This window comes from Aythya marila, assembly GCF_965140915.1.
Source record: "Aythya marila genome assembly, chromosome: 20".
Taxonomy (NCBI): Eukaryota; Metazoa; Chordata; class Aves; order Anseriformes; family Anatidae; genus Aythya; species Aythya marila.
Window position 1 is genome coordinate 7,174,146 of NC_139061.1, and position 23,721 is coordinate 7,197,866.

The 23,721-nt window shown below is 42.1% G+C and overlaps 1 protein-coding gene across 1 annotated transcript in view; it reads left to right on the forward strand.

Annotated features, from left to right (window-relative positions):
* TAOK1 (TAO kinase 1) overlaps nucleotides 1–23,721 on the forward strand; it is a 71,576-nt gene that overhangs the window by 37,333 nt on the left and 10,522 nt on the right. The window contains exons 5-19 of the mRNA XM_082776620.1: nucleotides 152–197; nucleotides 1,094–1,190; nucleotides 1,983–2,096; nucleotides 2,910–3,001; nucleotides 5,548–5,641; nucleotides 7,058–7,139; nucleotides 9,102–9,269; nucleotides 10,185–10,388; nucleotides 11,618–11,752; nucleotides 12,337–12,573; nucleotides 13,346–13,474; nucleotides 14,940–15,143; nucleotides 15,593–15,832; nucleotides 19,532–19,744; nucleotides 20,827–21,009. Of these exons, the coding sequence (XP_082632746.1) occupies nucleotides 152–197; nucleotides 1,094–1,190; nucleotides 1,983–2,096; nucleotides 2,910–3,001; nucleotides 5,548–5,641; nucleotides 7,058–7,139; nucleotides 9,102–9,269; nucleotides 10,185–10,388; nucleotides 11,618–11,752; nucleotides 12,337–12,573; nucleotides 13,346–13,474; nucleotides 14,940–15,143; nucleotides 15,593–15,832; nucleotides 19,532–19,744; nucleotides 20,827–21,009 (2,238 nt within the window). The remainder of the gene's footprint in view (nucleotides 1–151; nucleotides 198–1,093; nucleotides 1,191–1,982; nucleotides 2,097–2,909; nucleotides 3,002–5,547; nucleotides 5,642–7,057; nucleotides 7,140–9,101; nucleotides 9,270–10,184; nucleotides 10,389–11,617; nucleotides 11,753–12,336; nucleotides 12,574–13,345; nucleotides 13,475–14,939; nucleotides 15,144–15,592; nucleotides 15,833–19,531; nucleotides 19,745–20,826; nucleotides 21,010–23,721) is intronic.

The following is a 23,721-nucleotide window of genomic DNA, read 5'->3' on the forward strand; positions in this document are numbered from 1 at the left end:
TTCTCCTCCTTGCTGGACATGGGGCAGACCAATAGTCTAGGCTGCATTTTATGCACCAGTAATTATTTCTAGATTTCTGTGGGAAAATCTAGAAAATCGGCGTTTGCTATCAGAGATTTTCTAACAACTATTTTGATTTCTTCCCATACAGCTTGTTATGGAATATTGTTTAGGATCAGCATCAGACTTACTAGAAGGTATGTCACACATGCTTACTTGACAGAAAATCAGTAGTACAGAGGTAGGATGTTAGAGAATCATAGAATGGTCCCTGAGTACATAGTTTTCTTTGGGAGAAGAGTATGTGTAGACAGTTTGGGAAATTCATATGTGAATGTGGTGTTGTTCTGTAGAATATTAACTTTCCTGGACAAGCCTAGTTTTTCTTTAGTTCATATTATTTTTAAGTAAGTTGTCAGTCATCTCCTTATTTTCTTTTGAGTTTGAGATTCTCGTGTCACGGCAGTTCAAGATTTATTTCTGAAAACCCTTGCTGTTGATCCTAATGCTTACTAACAACTGTAGGCCTATTGACCGAAATAGCACTGCAGCAGTATTAGGGTTTTACTTGATGGGATCTTTGGTTAAAGGGTCGCTTTTCTGTCAGGCTTCTTGAAGTGAACTTTCTTGGAAGAAATATGTGTGTTCAGGAAGTTGCTCATCTCCTTCCCTTGCCAGAAGCATTTCAGGACAAAAGGCTGAGCTGTCTGGGAGTCACCTTTATTGCTGCAGTTTGTTTATTTGTGTCTGAATTGTCATAAAGTTCTAGGGTTTGGGAACTTAGATGGAAAATTGAGTTTCAAACATATCTGGGAGAATTGTCATCAAACTGACAAGAATGTAGTTTTCAGTTGCAAAGTAGTCTCTTGATAGTAAATAGCTGCTGTTTTACAGTGAAAGATTACATCTGATTATAGAGTATATTTTATGCTGTGAACTACTTTTAAATTGCACATTTGCTTCTCGTGCTGGACCTAGTAAAATTAAGTTTTAGTATTTTCTCTGTGTTTACATTGTTAACAGTACTCACTTGCATGCTGCAAACTACATTGTTTTCTTTAATATTGAATTTCAAATAAATTCTTTCCTGAAGTTCATAAAAAGCCATTGCAAGAAGTGGAAATAGCAGCAATTACCCATGGTGCTCTCCAGGGATTAGCATACTTGCATTCTCACAATATGATCCATAGGTAAGTGGTAATACTTTTGCTGTCTCATGCACTTATAGATAATTTACCTTGTTGATTGTATCCTCTTCATCCCAAATTTAATATTCGTAAGCAGGTATTTTCTTTTTGCAGTGACCATATGCTCCCAAACTAGTAATTTATAATAATAAAAAAAAATCCTAGCAAGCTATGTATCTCTGTATGCAGTGTCTCTGGCGTTCATAATTTCTGCACAAGGGCAGAATTTGCTAAGCTTTTCAGTGCTTGGTATGGTGCTGATTGTTCCCTGAAGCAATGAATAAAAAGGTAGACTGAGTTCACCTAAACAGCTTGCAGCAGCTTCAGTAGAGACATTGTTGGGAAGAGGAGAATGTTAATATTAAAAAAAAAAAAAAAAAAAAAGGCTATATATGAATTCATGTGTTGAGAAACACACAGCAAGGATAGGATGCAAATGGCTCTTTTATTTAAAGTACCAGCTACATTTTAGTAGGACAAGTGATTTGAATAATTGCACTGTTAGGACTTCCTGAAAAACATTTATAAATGTTGGTTAAGGAGTTATTGCTGAACTGTATATGAAGCTTATCTAGGTGTGCCATTAGAAGTAGCTGAAATTTTAAGTTGATTTTTGAGACAAGCTAGATTCAAAGATCAAGGGTAATATTAAGATATTAGCCCAAAGATTAAAGGTTTTGTCTTTGGAGGAAATGTGGGTATTTTGCAGATTGAACATGTGAATGCTTGTCGTGTCCTATAGAAGGTTTTCTTTTTTGGAGAGGAATAATACTGACGTTTGTATTCTATAACCAGAGATATCAAGGCAGGAAACATCCTGCTGACAGAGCCAGGACAGGTGAAACTTGCTGACTTTGGATCTGCTTCCATAGCATCTCCTGCCAACTCATTTGTGGGGACGCCATATTGGTAAGCCAAGTGTTTTAAGCGTTTCTGGCTATGTGAAGTGAAAGGATCATTTACTGGGTATTTAATGTATTTGGACTTCACTGGAGCTAGCTTTGTAATCCTCTAGTTGTGGTAGTGATAAAATGTACTTTGCAAGAGATTAAATCATAATTAGGTTCTGACTCCAAGAAATTGGGACTCCTTGTACTCGTAGTTCACCAAAAAAATGTAATAAAAATATTTTGTTGTTCTATTTACCCTGACTTTAAGTGGTGGGGGTGGGATTTAATAACCTGAGGTATATTTTAATCCCTCCCCCCAGTGGCTTTAACAATTCGTATGTTCTTACCGCATCTGGCTGTTGAAATAACTGAAGTGTTTTTTCTTTCATAGGAAAGGCCAGGTTCATTGAACAAAACCCTTTGCAGATCCCTTGTATGCTTTTGATCTCTTACACCGAATCTGTGGTGTTTACACAACTGCATGCTATAATTATTTCACCAGAGTTGGCCAGCCAGCTAAACTATTGGAAATGTGGGAGGGCGAGATGGTGGCGATGCTCATGAATGGAGAGCTGGGCAAAGCACAAGAAAACATCATGCAGCCTCCTTAGGGGGTTGTACTAGCGTGGGTGCCCAGCTGAGTGGCATTCTAAGGTCCATCCACATACAAACTGATCCTTGTTTCCAGTATCCCATGTTCATGGCTGGTATCTTGGGGAATTTTGTGTTCGTGGTAGCTGAAATCAGTGAAATAGTCTGTTTCATTGAAACACTGCTGATGATAATGTGTTCGGCTGAACAAAATTGTATGAGCACTGATTTACTATTTTAGGATGGCCCCAGAAGTGATTTTAGCCATGGATGAAGGGCAGTATGATGGCAAAGTAGATGTTTGGTCTCTTGGAATTACCTGTATTGAGTTAGGTAAGTTATTTTCTTTGCAGAAATTATGAAATAGAACTGTTTAATACTTAGAACTTTTCAGCTGAATGACAGTGCTGAAGACATATGTTTGCATCCTGTCCTGGTTTTCTCAGGGGCTTGAATTTTAGGGAAAAGAACTAAATGTGCTCTACAGAATTGGAGACCAAGTCTCCAACTTGATGTTAATTGAGCTGGTGTTTTCAGTACCCAAAGAAAGAGTTACATAAACAAAGCAAATAGCTAATCTATATCACTAAACGTGTTCGCATTCTGTGAGAGAGGCAATTAACTTTTGAACTGAAAAACAGTCTACTTGCTGAACAGGTTTATAAATGAACCATTGAAAATACCAATGTTAAAATATATTTAGTGGTATAAATTGATGTTGTTTGCCTGGAACTTTCGGATATATGAATCAGTCCTGCAATGATGGGACGTTTGGGATAAGTGAACAGTTTCAAAGCTATATTCAGTGTACATTGCCATTTGTGAATAGATTTGGCTAGAAAATCGCTTTTTACCAAAAGGAAAAAAAAAAAAAAAAAAGAATAATCTAATTTGAAGTGTTAACCTATAAATCAAAACCAGAAGAAATTATGCTACTGCCATTTGAACAGACTTCCTAAAGCTGAACATCAATTGAAAAGGACTACGTTAGTATGGCATTCTATTTAAATGTACTGCGTGATATTTTCTAGGAACAAAAATACACTCATGGAAGCACAACACAGCACTACTTAGATGTTAGTCAGGACCCGGCTCTTTAGGAGCACGTAGCTGTAAGTTCCAGGGATGGTGAGGTTTATTCCTGCTCGTTGTACCTGAGGCTGTCCTGCCATCCTTGTCAGATCTCATCGCTTGTGCTCCAAAGCGACCACGCAGGAGGAGCAGCCTGGTGGGGCAGCAGGAGCTCTCAGGAAAACGCTAATCCATGTGAACTGCACAGTTTAGCTAAAAATGCTGTCTGGCATTCCAAACTGTCAACTTCATTTTCTTCCAGGACGCGAAATAGATTCTTTCTTCAGAGCAGAGATTTTTTGTTGCCAATATAAAGCAAGTTCAAGGGGTGTGACTGCCATGACAGAATCCTGCTCTGAGTGGACCGAGGAGATTTGGCTGGCTGCAGTGCTCCAGGAATGCAGTTAGCTCATGGCCACCACACCCCCGGGTGCTGTACTGCACGCTGCATTTTTGCAATACGAAGCGTTAGGCTTTGTGTATGGCTTCTAACTTGGTGGGAGGTGAGGCCAGGTCAAGACGGCAGAGTATTATAGGCTGGATCGGTGTGGTTATCTCATGTGTGTTGGTTTGAGTAAGCATGGGAAGAAGGCAGGAAAATGAGACATCTCACAGTCTTCTCAAACTGTTGCTTAGTCTTAGAAATGGCCCTCACTGAGGTCTTGGTTTCGCTGTTTCCTGAAGATTTGTACTTTATCCAGGTGAGTTAAGAGAGAAAAGATAGGGAGAGCAGCCAGTTAAAATAGTTTAATGGATCATCAGTCTGATCCTGAGTAGAGACAACTGGTTATCTGACAGCTTAGAGCAGGTAAATTGCTGCATGGGGCTTAACTCCTCAATTTACCAGTTGTCAGGAATTTGTAGGGCTTAGTCTGTTCCCTGACAGCAACAAATAGCTGTGATCTCTGATACATAGGTTACTGCTACTATTCAAGTTAAAGAGCAGTATAAAAAACTATTTTTTCTCCTTTTTTTTTTTCCCAGGAAGGAAAGCTTTCTGTTGCATTTTCACTGGTGCAGGAATGTCCTCATGGCCTGACCAGCTTCTCTGGAATGTTTATAGTGAGGCTGAGCTTTATAGGTTTACCCTATAAACATTCTGATGAAGCTTCAATTTTGTTGTTACAGTGAGATCATCTCCTTCCTCATTAAGTTTTCATGCTGTGTCAGTCTATAAGAGTAACACAAGCTTGAAAGAGAGAAGAGCCAAAGAGAATGCAACTCTCAAAATAGTATAGAGTTAGCCTGTGCCTGACTTCCTGCCCGGGTGCTTAGTCAGTTCAGTGTGATTCGATGGCTGTTGTAACCAGCTTTTTCTACATCACTGCCGTGATGTCCTGATAAAATGAAAAATGTATTAGCTTTTTAGCAACTCTAGTGTTGTGCTGTTTTGTTTTCAAACAAAACAAGCAAACAAAAGCAGAAGGGTGACACCAAACCAAGGATGTTAGTGGCTAAACACTGAGTATAGATCTTACTGTTAACTTACTCCTATTTTAGGACATTTAAATGAGTCAGAGAACTCAACTATGATAAACCACGTAATTTAGAAACTTGAGAGGACGAGGCATTTGATCTTCAAAGTGCTTTCATCTTCTGCAGTGGAGAAACTGATGGTATAGGACATATGCCAACATATCTGTCTGATTGCAGGGTAGGGTTGGTTTGGGGTTCCGTGTTCAGGCAACAGTGATTCTGCTGATGTGGTTTTCTTGTTAAAGGGATGTAAACTAAAAAATATAAAAGAGCTAAAAAAAACAAACCTGAGACTATCTCCCTATATAAAAATTATTTTCTTTTGTGTGTAGCGGAAAGGAAGCCTCCTTTGTTTAATATGAACGCAATGAGTGCCTTATATCACATAGCGCAGAATGAATCCCCTACACTACAGTCTAATGAATGGTGAGTATTACTGAGGGAGGAATGTTGTAGGGAACTGCTGTAAATGGAGTGCTTTGTCATGCTGAGTTCTTGAAATGGCTGGATTCCTATTGGGAAGATGTGAGCTGGAAGGTTCTTATTAGGATCGCTGTACACTATACACAAAATTGACCAATTACTAAATATGCATTTTAGGGTCTAGAATGTAGTAGGAACAGGACGAGCTGCTGGAAGAATGCAAGATCCTGTAATAAATACGATACATGGGCCAGTAAACTTTTGAAGCTCAGAGGCTAGCCAAAAATGTGGGGTTTAGTGTTTTTTGTTCTTTTTGCTTTTTTTTTTTTTAAATCACAAACCACACTGTCAATTCCTAAACCTTGTTTTGTTGAAGTATTGCTCTGAAAGATGAAGACACTGCTTGTATGTGGCAAGTGTCTGTTGCATAAACTTCAGAAGAATAAATCACAGTAGCAACATTTTGTGCCTCCCAGCCTCAAATGACTGTCTTTTTTGAAACAGTAAACTGATTTCAAAAGTTAAAAACTTCCTAATTATGTTTTTCTGAGCTGTAGTGCTAGGCCCCTAACATAATACATTGTACCTTATTTTTAGATTTTTTTTTCTACTTCAGAGATTTTCTGGTTAGGCTATTTCACACCCTGGTGCTTGACAAAACATTTGACTCATTTGCTGCATTTTTCTGACCAAAAGATGCAAGAACTTAATTTACTGAAAAATTGCGGTAGCAAAACCCCACATTACATGGTGGGGGGGCGGGGTGGGATGGAAAAAGAAAGAAAACCTGTACAGCCGACGTACCGCTATTCTCAGTGTTTAATCGTGCTCTTCTGGAAACTTGTGTTCAGGGGAAAAAAAAGATGAAATAGGGAATTTTAGCTGATGGGGGAAGAGGTGGTGTTACTAAACAAATCGTGGCCTTAAGCCTTGCTTGTGACAGATTGCACAACAGGGTGGAAGTCGGGTCTGAAGGCATTTCAGGAATGGTGTGTTGATACAGTCTGAGGATGACACACACCTGCACACGGGGGGCAGAGCAGGGCAGAAGCTCTGCTTAGGCCTTGAAGAGTTTGTGCAACATGGAATTTGACAAGTTAGATGCTGACATGGAAACGAGTGGGTGTTTGCTTTTATACAAAACTTCTGTTGCTCTCGAATTGCCCCGTGTTTTCATGTTCTTGAGCTGAAACTTTCTCTGAAAGCTGAGGTTACAGGAACCTGCCCACTGATAGCTGTGAGCTTTGGCTTGATTAGGGATGTCAGAGGCTGTGGTACAAGGTGGTGGGTCTGTTTGATTTCCCCCCACTCTTTCTACTAGCAGCACCCAGATGTGAATGTCTTGATGCCTTACTGAGCTTTCAAAATCAACTGGGTAGTTAATTCAGATGGATTTTTTTCCCCCTTTCCTTGCCACAGGTCTGATTATTTTCGAAACTTCGTAGATTCTTGCCTCCAGAAGATTCCTCAAGACAGGCCCACATCAGAGGAGCTTCTGAAGGTTGGCTTGCTTGTCCTTTTTGTTTTCCACGTGGTGTTAGAACGGGGCTGTGCCCTGTGACATTCTTCTGTCTCACCTACAGTACTAGGTTACAGTTAACGACGCTCTGCCCGTTAGCCTCAATGTCTTTGAGCTAAGGGTCTGGGGAGTGTAATCAGCTGGCATTCCTAGCTGTGCTGACCCTTAGCAGCATCTCGGGCAGCTCCCCAGGTGATTCTCCATGCCAGCCTTGTTCTCACGATGAGAACACGCAAGTGACACTGGCTGACCATCAACATGTCGAGGGTTTCGGTTGCTTAAGCTCAGTTTATCCTTCCAGTGATTATAATTAATCCTGACAGAGCTGCCATGCATTAGTTAACAAATGCCTTTCTTTACTTCCCTCTTTATTCTATGCTATATATACCCCTAAAGGCTTTTTATCCTCTCCCATCACCTATGTGCTTTACACGTAGGACTGAAATCTGCAGTTCTAATGGTATCTCTGGGGGAAGGGGGGCAGAGAGAGGCAGATTTTCTTCCCCATACTTCACCTGGACATGAATATGCCTCAACCATCTGCAGATTATCTCCTGCTTTATTTCTTGTTTTGTTTTGTTTTATTTTTCCTCTGGTATGCTGCAGATACTGGGTACCAGTGTGGTAGATGGTTGCAAAAAGCTGACGTGTTCCCTGAGCGAACACGACTCGCACAGAACTTAGGTGTTAGAGCTGCTTTATTATAAGTGTGACTTTGATGGATTTCCTCTGTGGCATCAGGTGGCATTCAGAATTTTGCTAGCTTGTCATTCTCTTTGCAGTGCTCATGACATTATTTTGGGGAATTTTTTATCCCTGCCATGTTTCTGCTAAACTGCCATTTTTCCAAAATACTGCATTAACTGAAAATGGATGCTATTTATGAAGGTTTTATCATCACCTTCTTGCATGTTTTTACTTAGCTGGTTCTGAGGACTTTTGCCTCTTTAAAAATGGTGCATTCAGAAAGTAAAATGCAATTACCCTGTAAAGGTTTTGGTGTGGGTGTGTAGTCCTGCCATTTCAGAATTCTGCAGATTGGTTTTATTTTGAGCAATGCACTGCAATTAAAGAGAACATTGATGGAAATTAAACGTTTGTGAATGTATTCCTTCCATATCTATAGTCTGAAACAGCTGCATGCCACTTTAGAGGGACAGGTAGGGAATGTGACATGTTGGAAATGGCAATACAGCCCTCCAAAGGAACAAAATGAAACTAGTGGTGATGTTAATAATGACTCATGCTTGCACAGCACATTTCATTTGGAGACTGGAAAAACTGCTTCTGACATATATAGGGAAGACTTGTTTTAACTATTAGCAAAATGTAGCTACCTTTGCAGTGAAATGTAGTGAATATCTCTCAAAAAGAAAAAAAAAAAAAAGCATAACATGGCTTTTAGGATTGAGCGTGCAGTTCACGGCCTATTTATGACTGAGCTGTATGCTTGAATATTTGATTCTCAAGCTTTATTAAACTAGGAAATTGGTTTTATAGGAAGAGTTAGCTGATATGTTCTTTAACATTCGGTTAGCGATGTTAACCAATGTAAGACTTTTAATATTTGTATGTTATTTGCTGCTCTTTCCCTACTGAGACACAGCTAGATAATGTATCCAAATACCCAACACCCAAAGAAGTCTAATTTTAACCTGAGCCTGTTTTCATAGTACATGCAATACCACTTCTGTTTTTTTTTTTTTTCCCTGTTTTGTTTCACATCGTTATTTTTTGGTGGTTGTCTCCCATCAGAAAACAATCATTCAGAAATCTGTCTGGATCATGAAATCTAAATATAGTGACAATGTAAGCTGTCAAGGTATTCTCCTCCTGTGCAGAAAAGAGGGCTAACAAAACCAACAAGATTTCCTAACTGTTATATCCTCAAAGCATGTGCACTGGAGGCATGAGAGGTCCCTCACCTATTTGTGTGTTCTGCAGCACATGTTTGTTCTTCGGGAGCGGCCTGAAACAGTGTTAATAGACTTGATTCAGAGAACAAAGGATGCAGTGAGAGAACTGGACAACCTGCAGTATCGTAAAATGAAGAAGCTCCTCTTCCAGGAGGCACACAATGGCCCTGCAGTTGAAACACAGGAGGAGGAGGAGGTGAGAGAAACTTTGGATGTCATCACTGAACCAGAGAAAGATGATGTCATTTAAATAACTGTAGCTCAGATATTGCTAAAATGAATAGAGGACATTTACACACCTGGCTATAAACTCTGTCTTCCTGTCTGTACTTGGAATAAAGCCTACCTAAAGGCACATACAAGGACAAACAAGGTAGATGGCTAGTGCTGGCAAGAAGCCGTGCCATTTGCCTATGCCTGAACAGTTAACTTCCAGTTATGCAAATCTTACCTTCTTTTGTCCATTTATAAAGCTTTACGAGGACTTTTTCAGCAGCTATATTTAGTCCCTAATTTGACTGTGTGTACCGGGCTCATGCTAGTCTTCTGGATACACCCAGAGAATGTTTTTCTGAGATTTAAGACAGAGAAATTCATACCTGATTTTAAAAAAAAAAAAAAAAAAAAAAAAAGAGGGGGAGAAAAAGAATTTTATTTTTCCTTTGTTGGGTTGCATTCTGCAGTCACCACATGAAAATTCAGACTCCCTGAATTGCAGAGAGTCCAGTGCTCTCATCTACAGAAAGGAACTGTGCAAGGTGCGGGGTCCCAGCTGAACGCTTACTTAGATGATGCTGGTGTCAGAACAGTCTCTGGTGACACGCTGGTGCTGATTCAAGATAGAGTTCAGCTTGTTAACAGGCTCGCTGTTGAAAAGAACCTGACATCAGCCAGTTAATCTTGACAAGGTTGCTTCTTTCTCTCCCCAGCATCCCACAAGAGAAATGTTTCACGACAATGCCTGGAGGGTGGGAACTGCCATAAGATGGCAGGTAGATACCTATATAAAGGAATGGAATGAGCATATAATTTGGTAATGTCCACAGATAGAGCTGTAATGGATTTGAGTTTTCTTGTTTTCTAATTTTTTCTAATAATTCCTTTCTTCTAGGAACAAGATCATGGTGTCGGCAGGACAGGAACAGTGAATAGTGTCGGAAGTAATCAGTCCATTCCTAGTATGTCTATCAGTGCCAGTAGCCAAAGCAGTAGTGTTAACAGTCTTCCAGATGCCTCAGATGATAAGAGCGAGCTGGATATGATGGAAGGGGACCACACGGTGATGTCAAATAGCTCTGTCATTCATTTAAAGCCGGTAAGCATTGGATTTTTGGCTGCATAACTTTGAAAATATAGAATGGGAGTGGGTTTGTATTGATACAATGATAAAAAGCTATTGAGTGTTTCCTATTCTAAATCATTATTGGCAGTTCGTGTGATGTGTCCCAAATACATTAATGTGCATTGGAAACTTTGGACGGTAGCTGTAAAAATCATTTCTATTAATTCAGTAACAATTATTTCGGTAATTGAATTGTTTCAAAATTGTTTGCTTGATCATGAGGACTTGGAATGGCAGGTTGTGAAAACATTCATTTAGTGAATGCCCTTACCTTGCAGAGCACTGCTTCATGGCACAAAAGGATGTGAGAGTTCCCCTGTTTTTCCTCCTAGGTAGTGAATTCTTAAATTTAAGACCTCCACTAGAGATTGAAATCTGTTCCTAATGCTCCCAACTTCCCAGCACTTGATTGGAATATTTGGTTAATGAGCAAAGAGGCACAGAAAAGGAAATGCAGCACTGTGGCCATGGCAAGCTGTGAAATCCCTTTGAGTGCCTTACCCCTCTGCATGATGAAGGATAACTGCAGATTGTCACTGAACCGTGCTGCTCTTGCTACGGAGGGGTTATCATACATTTTCTCAAACCAGTAACGTTTCCCTCGCTAATGATAGGTGTGGTTAGAATGTTTTGTTCTTTGCCCAGATATGCAACAAAGACACAGGTATTTCCTCAGGGAGTTAATTAGTATATCATATCTAACTACTAATCGCTCTGTGATGAATGACAAACTCAAAATAAGAATGTGGAATACACCATGACAAATTTTAAATTTTGCTTTGAGGTATTTCTGTAGTGGGTGTAATGAAAATCATCCTCTGTCTTTCAGGGTTACAAAGATGTTGTTTTTGTCTCTCTGGCTTGATATAATCTACTTTATAGCTTTTATGCTTTGTTGAAGTAAACTATTTAACTCAGTTTTCAGTTTTCCATTTATTTTTTTCATTTACAGCAGTAATTAGTAATTTTCCTCCTAGTAATAAAATTGCGCAATGAAATTTCCAAATTAAACATCCTAGACCACAGCTCCCGTTGCAATATATTCCTTTGTCCAACCTGTTGGCAGGAGGATCCCTCAGAGCCAATGAATGTAAAATGGGTTTACTTTCTTCTCTTTTAAATGTTTTTTGTAGCAAACTAAAACAAAAATATTTAGTAATGGTGATTCTTTTTATTCTCTCGTGTTAATATTTGCTGATAAGGAGGAAGAAAACTACAGAGAGGAATCAGATCCTCGAACAAGGGCATCAGAACCCCAGTCTCCTCCCCAAGTATCTCGCCACAAGTCTCATTATCGCAATCGAGAGCACTTTGCTACTATACGCACAGCATCGCTGGTATGTTAAGCTTTTTATTTTGATGAAGTTGTAGAGGAAGGGATGCCTTTGAACACGGCACTATTAAACTACTTAGAGCTTTTAGGATTTCATGAGAATATGAGCTATCTTCATTGACTGAGATATTATCGCTGAAATAGCTTAATGGGAGTTAATAAAAGCATAAAGGAGACACCTGGACAAATGTAATTTGTGTATATTAGGTATTTATAAAACCAATAGGCTTAGTAGAATGCAAGAACCAGCTTATAATAATAATAAGCTGGCTTTTATTTTCATATGTATATTATGTACATTTGTGTATGCATGTACATATGCACACTCATATTACATTGGGCTAAAGAGACATTATTTAGCACCAGCTTTATAACAATTGTACAGTTTTTCTGCTGGTTCCCTTGTGAGCTTATCATCTACAGCAGAATTCAGTTTTTAATCTGCTCTACTGCCATGAGGAGGTGTGCTTTTCTTTACAGCAAAATTACATTTCTTTACTGAATAGTTTTCTTTTGTGGTCTGAAGACTGCTGAAAAGCAGAAGAAGCAGCATTAACTTACTTTGCCCCGATGTGGTTATCTTCCTAGGTGACAAGGCAAATGCAGGAACATGAACAAGACTCTGAACTCCGAGAGCAGATGTCTGGCTATAAACGTATGAGACGGCAACACCAGAAACAACTGATGGCATTAGAGAATAAACTGAAGGCAGAGATGGACGAGCATCGCCTCAGGTTGGACAAAGATCTTGAAACACAGCGTAACAATTTTGCTGCAGAAATGGAAAAGCTAATTAAAAAGCACCAAGCAGCCATGGAGAAGGAGGTAGGAGATTACAGTTTAACAGACTAGTCTACATTTGTTAATTACATTGAATTGTCCACTTCCCCTCACTGATGAACAGATGACATTGTAGTCTCTTACATGTCTGTTTTCAGGAGCCAAGCAAATTGCTAATTAGAAAAAGGCTAATACAGCACCTCCTTACACTAAGGGGTTTATGTAACTAGAGGAAAGGTATGTCCTTCATCGCAGTGCGTTATACTAAATGTTAGTATGCTGACCCCAGAAAAACTACTGTAAGGGTTTTCCTTTCTTTTGCCTTGTGTATGCTGTCAATAACTGACTGCCATCGAGTGTTATGGAGGCAGATGAGCCTGCAGAGAAATGTGCCAGCTGTGCTTAAAGGCTCACTGTCTAGTTGCTTGTGGATATGGGGGTTTTTATGCTTTTAAATAATTTATAATGAAGTGGTGCCACCTACAGAGATTATTATTGATTATTTGTTCATCTTAGATCTCTTGGTGGAGGGCTATGAATATAGCTGGTCATAAAGTGTTGACTTTGTTAGGAAAGAATAGCTGAACAATAGGATTGAGAAAATGAAGCACTGAAAAAGGACTCCTACTGGTGTATTGTTGGGGGTGGGAGGGAATAAGAAGAGGTTAAGGGCAAACTCCTGAGGCTTGTGCTTTTTCAGAGTCATGGTGAGTATTGTGGTTGTTGAACCATGAGTTCCAGGTCTTGGGGCTAAAATGGAACATAAGCTACAATTGATTAGGCCTCAGAAACTGATCTGCTTCTGGATTTGCTGTAGGCTAAAGTGATGGCCAACGAAGAAAAAAAGTTTCAGCAGCATATTCAGGCCCAACAGAAAAAAGAATTGAACAGTTTCCTGGAGTCCCAGAAGAGAGAATACAAACTCCGTAAGGAGCAGCTGAAAGAGGTAACCTGTCTGTAATGAGGAATGTGAACCAATAGTACAGTGTATGATACAGTGTGAGTGGTGAACGGTCAGAAATAAGAGGGCCAATGTGAGCAAGAAATCTTTACCTAAACTGCAGCAAGTTCTGCATTTCATGAACAAAGTCTTGTATGTACTGTATTTGTTTCATGTCTTTGACCTTGGAGGAAGAAGGTTGAAAAAACAAAGATTAAGGAAGGTTATGAGCATTTTTCTCATACCTGGTTGCTGCAGATATTGAATGTGCACTGCAGCAGTTAGTGAAGTTTCTCATCACTAAATATTTCTGCAGCATGAAGAAAACGGAGCAGTAAAGGTGACTTGCAGATTATGTTTAAAGGCAAATATCTGTGAAAACACTTAATTTTAATGGGAAAAGCAGTCCAATAGTTCAGTAATCACTGTATTGTCGTGAAAACCATGACCTTTGTGAAATGCAGAGAAACTGTAGAATCAAACTTCCTGATTCTTTTTATGGAGTGGCTGAAAGTGTAAGCACTATAAATAATTTTTTTGAAAGAACCGTTTAGAGCTCAACCATCAACTTCTGTGACGCAGCCTTGGAACTTTCCCCAAAGGAGAATATTCCCAAACATAGACATTTCCTGGGAGAAAAAGGCCAAAGAGCAGTAGAGCCATGAAAGATCTAACAAAAACTATAGTAACATGGGCTTTTTATAATAACATGGAATCTTTTCCTGGGCAGGCAGTAGATTACAGTGTAGCAAAAAAAAAAACGTGATATACAGAGGAATTCTGTCTCATACTTCAGGTGAAATGTATCACAAATCTAGTTACTGTATGGGCACCTCTAGCATGCGGTTCAAGTAAGCAGATTCTTTTGTGGCAGATGCCTCAAGCTGTGTATTTATTACAAATGTGGAAACTGTGGCCTTACGTTTCACCTGTGCACTTCTTTTTATTGTTTTTGTAAGTTATGAAATCTTAGTGAGTAGTCCCACCGTGATGAGTTCCTTACAAAATGTGTATGTGTTCTGATCAAGGAAGTGCAGGAATTTTCTGTTGTGCTTTGTGTGACTGGAGATTTGTGTGAACAGTGTTTGTAAATGATATGGGGTGATAGTGCTTTTCTTCTCATCCCACTCCTTTGGGACCATGTATTTGGGGCCTGTATTTTCTGTGGCAAACCATCCTTTTTATGTTTTGAGCTAATATATATGTCTGGGAACTGTGGACGTGAACCCGATTTTGACTCATTAAAAGGGCCAATGCAAAACCAAACCAAAACAAAAGGCAGCTATGAACTGTCTCCTGGTGTTCCCTTGGATATGCGATATGATGTGCTTTGCAGAGGCTTAGATCATACTGAACACGAGAAGACCGTGTGGAATGGCTTTGTCTGCAGCATAGTTTATTAGGCAGATCCACCCAGCTGTTCAAGGCCGAAGAGCTACTATTCCACAATTAATTACCTTACTCTTATCAGGAGCTGAATGAAAACCAGAGCACTCCAAAGAAGGAGAAGCAGGAGTGGCTCTCCAAGCAGAAGGAAAACATCCAGCATTTCCAGGCAGAGGAAGAAGCCAACTTACTGAGGCGTCAGAGACAGTACTTGGAGCTGGAGTGTCGCCGTTTTAAGAGACGGATGCTCCTTGGCCGCCATAATCTGGAGCAGGACCTGGTTCGGGAGGTAAGAGAATAGGCAGAGATGGGGCTCTGGAACCATCTGTGTGAAATGTATCTCATCTGCAACCCAACTCCAATCTCACCTAAGTGTTATTTACCAATCTGAAATATTTTAGTAAAATGATGGTTTGGTATTTTCTGCGATCGTTAAGAGTCAAATGTTCAGATTAGTCTCCTATTTTGAGAGAATTGTTAGGTCCAAAAAGTCAGCAGATGGAACAATTAAGGTCCTTTCCAGAAAGTGCTTGCTGTTTTGCATCTAGAACAGGAAGAAGAAAAGTGAAATGAGGAAGGAAAAATTACCTGTAGCGTACTTCTGATAAGGTGTAGAAACGCTGCTTTGTCCTCAAATGTCTTGAAAGAAGTGCCCTTGTGAACAGAGTGAAATGTCATCTTGTACTTTGAGATTTGCATTCTCCAAGAAGCTAATAATTCCCTTTGCCGTCCTGTTAGGAGTTAAACAAAAGGCAGACCCAGAAGGACCTGGAGCACGCCATGCTGCTGCGTCAGCACGAGTCCATGCAGGAGCTGGAGTTCCGCCATCTCAGCACCATCCAGAAGATGCGCTGTGAGCTGATCCGACTCCAGCACCAGACCGAGCTCACCAACCAGCTGGAGTACAACAAGCGCCGGGAGCGGGAGCTGAGGCGTAAGCACGTCATGGAGGTCCGGCAGCAGCCCAAGAGCCTGAAGGTACGGCACGGTGCAGGGCTGCTGGGTGTGAGCTGCAGGAACGGGGTGGTGGTGGTGGTGGTGGTGGAGGTGAAGTGCTACGTTGCAGCTCGGTTCTCGTTTGCAGTGTATGTGAGCCCAGGGTATTTCGAAGCTTGTTAATTTGAAGAGGTGTCTAATTTGACAGTGAATATCTTGTTACAGAAGTACCTTGTTTGTCGAGTTGTGTGACCGCACCAGGTGTCTACAAGCACCATACGTACAAACAGTAGCAATGGTGAGCAGGGTTGCAGGGCGTTGTAGGCAGGCTGTAACAGCACTGTTCCCTCATTTTGTTTGAAAAGCTGTTATTCCCAGCAAAGCGTCTTCCTTTTTGTGGTAGTTTAAAATCTATTTAATCTTTTCAGTGTCATTTCCCCCCCCCTTCTTCTTCCTACGCTGTGTTCTGATCCTCTTCTCCTCACATACGCAGGGAAGAGAATCCACTTTTCTATAATGAAGCTGTGTCATTAAAAAAAAAAAAAAAGTAAAAAAAAAAAAAAAAAAAAAAAGTGAAATGCACTATCAGTCTTGGCTTGCACACCTTGTTGATGGTTTTTATATTGAAGCTGGTATGTTAGCAAGCGTGGGGAAGAAAGAAAGATACCAGCCAACTGCAGTGTCCTCAGGAAGCTCCTAGCACTGACCTTTGCCATGAGGTGCTCCCATGGGCTTCTTGTAACTGCAGTGGCTGACCAGAACTATAGGGCCTCTGTAATTGAGGCTCTTACTTGTTTTCATTGCAAACCCTCACTTCATCCAACGAAGTCCAGTGGTTTATTCTGAAGTGTCTAAGAATGGAGTGTAAGGCTTCCACATAGCTGCCTGGTACATGGCCTTTGAGGAGGCAGACTGCTCTCCACCCAGTGTTCGGCTGTGCCAGTAACACAATGGGTGATGGCATACTGAACACGAGATCTTTGTTGGTCTAGGTCTTCCTGCTTTGTGATATTTCACATCTGACTTAGCTTGCACCAACTGCAAGTCATCTCCTTGCAGAGAAGAAAACAAAACAGCTCGAAATGAGAACTTCAGCAAGAAAAAGAATGTTATTTGTCAATATTAGAATAATATTTAATAGTGAAAACCTAGCTTGTGAGTACAAGGGACCATCTGATCACTGTTGAGAATCTCCAAGGATATAAAGTATAAATAGCTGATGACTTCACAGGGAAGCTGCGCCGCACTCTGAGCTGAATAAAACTGAAGCAGCTGCATTAGGTTGATCCTTCGGAGATTAGCATGAATGAGTTCTGCCTCCCCAAGGTGATGCGGCGCAAACACGAGTGGGCAGCACGTCCCTTTGCGCTCCTCGCTGGCAGCAGGGACAGCAGAATCGGAGGCCTGTAGGGGCTTAGCTGCCCTCTCACCTCTGCAGACCACCCAGCCCCGTCCCTTCTGCAGTGAGGACAGGGCTGGAGCGTTTTGGCAGCGGGCACGGAAAAGCTCGCACTGTGCCTTGCATGGCTGTTGTGCGATTAGGGAAGGATTTCAGGCTTGAGCTGTCAATCCAGCACCTTTTGCATGCACACAGCGCTAATAACGCAGCCTGCTGGACAATTGTTCGGTTTATAGTACAATCCCCCATTTATTGAGGCTGTTTCCTAGAATTAACTCATTCTCTCGCTTCTAATGCAGGCGAATGTATTCTTATTTGCCTAGATAATTTGACTGTTTGTTCAGTTTCTCTCTCCAGCCATGTTTTCCCTGGAGGGCACATCTCAGGCTTTCCCTTTGTTACTTGGTGAAGGCTTTTGTCCTGAAAACAGTTTTTTTAACGGTCAGTGTCTGTCGCTGCTGTTACGGCACCAGAAGGACTGGTAACTAGAATTCAGTAGAAACTGCTCTGTTATTATTTTGAGCGCTTTAATTGTGATGCAAATGGCCTCTTGCTGGTGTTTCACAATACTAGGTCAAAATGATCTTGTCAGAAGTCTGACTGGAAACCTTACCCCTCCCTTCTGTTTCCTGTTGTTGAAGGCCTCGGGTTGGAAGGCAGTAAACAGGCTGGTGTCCAAGTGAAACTTCGCAGAAAGTGAGGACAAAATAGATTGCTGGTGGTCTGCTGGGACCAGGTCCTTGATGGGAACGTGTAACCTGCAGACGTTTCTCTTAGGGGCAGGGAGACACCACCTGAGAGGTTTCCTGGTGGGAAATAACATACTGTGAATTAGAATTGGTAAAAGCGATGTCTTCCTCTCCGTGATAGATTTGTTTGAATAAAACCCATCTCTGTCCTGTTTCCTGCATCAGGTTGGCAAGGTGGAGTTGTTGGTTTATGCAACAAAGCTTGGTGATGGCTAAATTGGGCTGGGTGCATTGTCTGAGCCCACTGGGTCTTTGTAGGTAGCTCCAAGTGCTGTGCTCATCGCCTGCCCTGCTCAGCCTGGAGCTAGTGCCAGGAGCAGCCAGTGGAGGAGCTGATGGGAGACGTGCACACATCTGCATTGCTGCTTCAGGTCCCAGGGCTCTCCCAGCTTATTCCAGGGACACAAATCCGCTCCTATGCTCTGTTCCTGCCCCAAGTGCATCAGGATGTGACCGTGGTGGCTGACGGTGTGAATGGCCCGGGCTGTAGTGACTGTGCTGGTGTGGTTTGTTCTGTTCCATTTCATCCTTTGGTTTTGTGTGGTGGTGTTTTTTTTCTGACCATGGAAAACTTGACTGTCTGTCAGTTACCTGCTGTCACTCATCACTTCTGGATTTGTTCGGGTTTTGTTATAAGTATCCCAGCCAGTCCTCCTGTAGAAAGATGCAGGAAACTCCACAACACCTTCCTTTTCAGGGCCTTAAAACGTTTGGCAGGTGTTACCCCTTACAAGCTGCTCTGCAGGCAGGTAAGGGAGGTGAAAAAAAAAAAAAGAAATAATTTATCCAAGGTCGTACAGCAAAGTCAGGCCCGGGTACCTTTTCCAAGATTGATGTCTCCCGGCCCTGTGTGCAATAACACAGTTATGTCTCTGCACAGTACTGAGATGCAGCAAGTGCAAAAGGAAAACTCAATCTCCAGTAAGCCTCCATGGGACTGGGGAATTGTTTTGTTTGCTAGACTGGCACCATACCAGTGTTGCTTGTGGTATACATCTTCAAGTGTCAAACCTTTCCCAGCCATTTTTGCTTATCTTTATGAAAACCAGACTCTTAAAGTTAAGAGTTAAGCATATCTTACGCTCATCAAACCATCACTGGAAAAAGTGTTGCTCTTTTTCCCTGTCCTTTCCCATACACCAGATCTGCTTCTTCTCATAACATTAAGTGCTGTTCATCTATACGTGCCATACAACCATGGTCATGTGCAAGTATGGCTTTTGGTGCTAATTAATATTAGTTCTGTCCCTCAAGAACTCTTCTTGAAAAGCAACACCCAGCACTGGATCCAGTCCAGTGACAAATGTGAGGCTCTTTGTGCGGAGACAGCTGTATTTAGGCTGGAGCTTTGTTATAAAAGTGTCTCTATTGTAATTGTTTTGCACAGTGGCAGTGTCAAAGCAGCTGCAGCAGTAGTCATTGCCTCTTGTATATTTTGCTTCCCTCCTTGCACTGTAGATGTTAATATACATTTGTGTATTCTTGAACTCATATCCTTAATGTAATCCTAAATATCCATTTGAATGGATATTTCTCCCATTTGAAACACGCTGTTTTTTTTTTCTTTTGTTTGTGTCCCCTCCATCTTTCCAGTCAAAAGAACTACAGATAAAGAAGCAGTTTCAGGATACATGCAAGATCCAAACCAGACAGTACAAAGCACTGAGAAACCATCTGCTGGAGACCACGCCAAAGAGTGAACATAAAGCTGTCCTCAAACGGCTCAAGGAGGAGCAGACCCGGAAGCTGGCTATCCTGGCTGAGCAGTATGATCACAGCATTAATGAAATGCTCTCTACACAAGCTGTGAGTCGCCTCCGAGGGACCCAGGGTTCCTCAGCCAAAGAGGGATGTTTGCATTTTAACCGATCTGTATCCTGACAGCAGGCTATCTGCTTCCTTGCTACACATGCCATACCCTGCGCAGTCGTTCCTCTGTATTTAAAAAGCTGAATTCAAATACAGAGGAAAGAGGTGTTACTCCCATCAGACAGGTTGGAGCTGAAGCTGCTCTTGCAGAGATGCAAAGTGATGCATCCGTGTGGCTAAAGGTCTGCTTTTGCATGAAGTCTGACAGCGTGAATGTCTCTGTTAGAGCATCATTAAATCATGTGCAACTTGCTGTCATAAGTCGTTTAGGTTTTGATTTGTCATTGATACCAACCAAAGCATGTCCCACTGGTGGAAGATGCTCGGTGAGTCATGGAGGAGTTCAGAGGTTTGACTTTAAACCTGAAAAAAAAAAGAAGTGTTAAAAGTGTTGTGAAGGTTCTGTAAACCCTTCTTAAAGAATGACCACCTGAGCAATTCTTTGAGTCCCTGCTATAACTGAATGTGCAGTTTTCTTTGCATTTCTTGCATATTGCATCCTGCTTGCCACTCTGCACAAATTTGACACTGTGAGGCAGGGAATCTGGCCTAATTTATGTATCAGAAGTGAAAAGTTCAGTATTGTATTGCTTTTAGGTTTGTGTCATTTTATTCTTTTGCCCTAAGTCATACATTGGCAGGGATATGAACTTAAAGTCTCCTGCTCACAGGAAATTGGTTAATCCAGTTGAACAGAGCAGGAGACCTTTTCTTTGCCTCTAGCAAAAGGACAGCTGTGGATATTAGCACCTCCAGCAGTCTGCTCTCTGCAGCATGGATCGTGGTTCCTGAGGCGCCACCGCTCATCAGCGTCACTTGCATCAGCACTGTGGGCTCACAGTCACCAGTCTTTGTCACTATAGGTTCTCTGTTCAGTGAAACCAAGTACAATGGAGACCAGTTGTATTGCTAAGAAAACAAAGACCCATCCCATTCTCTCCCTCTCCCCACAGTCCTCCCCGAGAGTGTCATGAGTGGTTACCCCATAGTGAAACATCTCTATTGTCTGCCTTTCCCAGCTGCGTTTGGATGAAGCACAGGAAGCAGAGTGCCAGGTTTTGAAGATGCAGCTGCAGCAAGAATTGGAGCTGCTGAATGCATATCAGAGTAAAATCAAGATGCAGGCAGAAGCCCAGCATGATCGGGAGCTGCGTGATCTTGAACAGAGGGTATCCCTCCGTCGGGCCCTCCTTGAGCAGAAGGTAAAATGGGCATGCGAGCACCATTAGCACACTCCATAATTCAGAACTTAAATTGCACTGTACCTATCAGTATAGAGAGAAATTGCTTTTACCTTGCTGTATACAGTAACATGGATCATTTGGATATTCGCCTTTCTGGGATGATAGCTCAGTGACACGCAGGCTAAACTTTGCCAGCTCAGCCATCCTATGTAAGCAGCTTCTGGCTGGGATAGAACTGCTTGAGGCATGCCAGAGCCGGAGGGAGTCATGCCTCTCTGCACAGAAGGGAAAGCAAACTCTTCATTCTGTCTCTGAGCTACAAATTAAAATCCCCAGTTTATAAAAGAACAGATATAACAACCTAACATGAAGTTTTTTGGCTTTTGCCTTGAAGTTTGCATGGTACAAGCAATTTAGGGGGGCAAAAAGGTGGCAGGGGGACGGGTTAAAATGTATTAGATGGTCTTGGGATTTGAGACCCTGTTTTTTATGGTAATATGTTTGATTATTTTGGTGTAGCTCTGCTCCATTTGTCAGTGTGCGGAGACCAAGCTGCAGTTCCCTACGAAATGACACTTGTTACAGAAACACTGCTGTCAGCAGCATTGCCCTTAAACTGCAGTAGCCAGAGCCACAAGCATGGGCAAACTGCTGCTCCCCGGGTTTCAAGTTGAATTGGCTGTTATATGTGTTAAGGGGCTCCTTGTTGAAGCATGCTTTCCTATGCAGTGCCAGAAACATGGTGTTTATGGAAACGTGTGCGAGGGAGGGGTCTGTGCAATCCAGAAGAAGAGTAGTTAGTGCAGCAGTCAGTGAAAGGAAATGCACAGCTTTCCTCCTGCAGCTTTTTTCCATTTTTGATTTGCTCTGTGGGTGCCAGCTGTCACCATTCACACAGCAGTCCCAAACTTTGCTGCTGCTCGGCGATTATTAAATTACAGCAATTACTCTGTGGCCTCGAGGTTCTTCACACTTCTCCCAGAGGCTAACAGATGGATGCTTGGCTGGTAGAGGGCCCTCGTTGGAATAAAACTGCTCCACCTCATGGTGAGCAGAGGAAGCATCTCCAAGAGCACAGCATGGGCCTGCTGTGCTTTGGTCCCCTGCAAGTAGCTGAATCTCTGGAAGTAACTGAATTTGTGAAAGCAGAGATCCTGTGTGGCACCCACGCGTGGAATAGCTGTCCTTAAATTCCATCGCTAGTCGTTCTGCTCCCATCCAGCTCCTGTCACAGCCCTGCACGTAAGCATGTAACCAGGCTGGGTGTGCATTGCCCTCTGGCGGTGCGACCTGACGAGGGCTCTGGGAAGAAGTGTGACATAGCAAACCTGCTGCTGGTCACTGCTCTTTGTGCGGGGGATCAGCAGAGACTGCACTGCACACAACATGATGCCAAAAGCTGAACTGAGGCCAGTGGCTTATGGAAAAGCACATCAACCAATATTAATGTTGTACCAGTCTGTCAGCATGCACAAGGATCAAAGTCTGTGCACAGAAGGCCCATACAAATCATTTGCCATCGGTAATGGGAAAGGAAGCTTAGTAAAGTTATAGTATAGAGGAGAAAAGGAAACAATAACAATAAGTTCTAAGATAATTTTTCCTTTTTTAATGTGTCCTGTATGCCTCTGCAAGACTACCACCTTAAAAATAGATAAATAAATAAATAAATAAATAGCAGTCCATCAACTTCCATGGGAGGGAGCCTTTATTTAGCAATATAAGCAATGCCAGTGCATTGCTGCTCACGAAGTTGTGGAGCAGTGGTGAGACTTTCTTGCTGGGATTACAGTTACTTAGTGGCAGCTCAAGGAAAAACACCTGGGTGCAAAGGTAGATGCAACCTACTTTTGCAGGGATATTCCTTACAGGGAGGGGTGGTCTGACTTTGTAGGAGTTGCCAGTGCTCTGGTGTGGGTTGCTCAGCAGTGTCAGCTGGGATTTGTGTGCCTGTGCTCACTGAGGCTGTCTGGCAGCCAGGGAGAGGGCAGGTACGTGCACAAGTCGAATGTCTGAATTCACGTGCACAATTACATACCTAGCCTGTGGCAAAGTCAGTCCCTGATGTTCAACGGTAAACGACGTTCCAGAAGTAGGCATGTGCATAGGATTCTGCTTCCTTCTCGGCGCAGTGCTCTCCGTTTTTGGTGGTGCCCATCACCACAGTAACTCAACAGAGCGTAAATGACTCAGGCTAAGGAGCCAGCAGCCAGCCCCATCCCTGCACAGTCTGTAAGTGCCAGTGACTGAGGTCCAGTTACACCCTGATGCGATGTTGTTTGTATTGCACCAGTCACAAGCGTGTCCCAGGAGTGTCTTTAAAAGACTTCAGATTTACTCATTTCCTTCTCATGTGCCTCAGGCACCTCATCTTCAGTCCTGCATCCTGAGGTTGTTTCTAAGTGATGTCATTTTAATGCAGCGCGTTGGGCACGCAAAGTTTGATTGCACAAAGTCCTGTTTTGTTTTGTTTTCTGTCGCAAAGACTGAAAACTATGTGCAGCTAGATGTGCTGAGGATGCTCTAGTTCTGCAAGAAAAGGGGATTCTTTTTATATAGTGTCACTGGAAGAAATAAGTGCAGCATTTTGAAGAGCTAACATCAGAGAAAGCACCTTCTTCCTCTTGCTGTTTGCAAGCCAGCTGACCACTGCGTGGCTCTCAGCAAGAGTAGGGAAGGCTGCTCCGTGGAGTCAGTGTCACTCACCCAGCAATAAGAAGCAGACAAGTG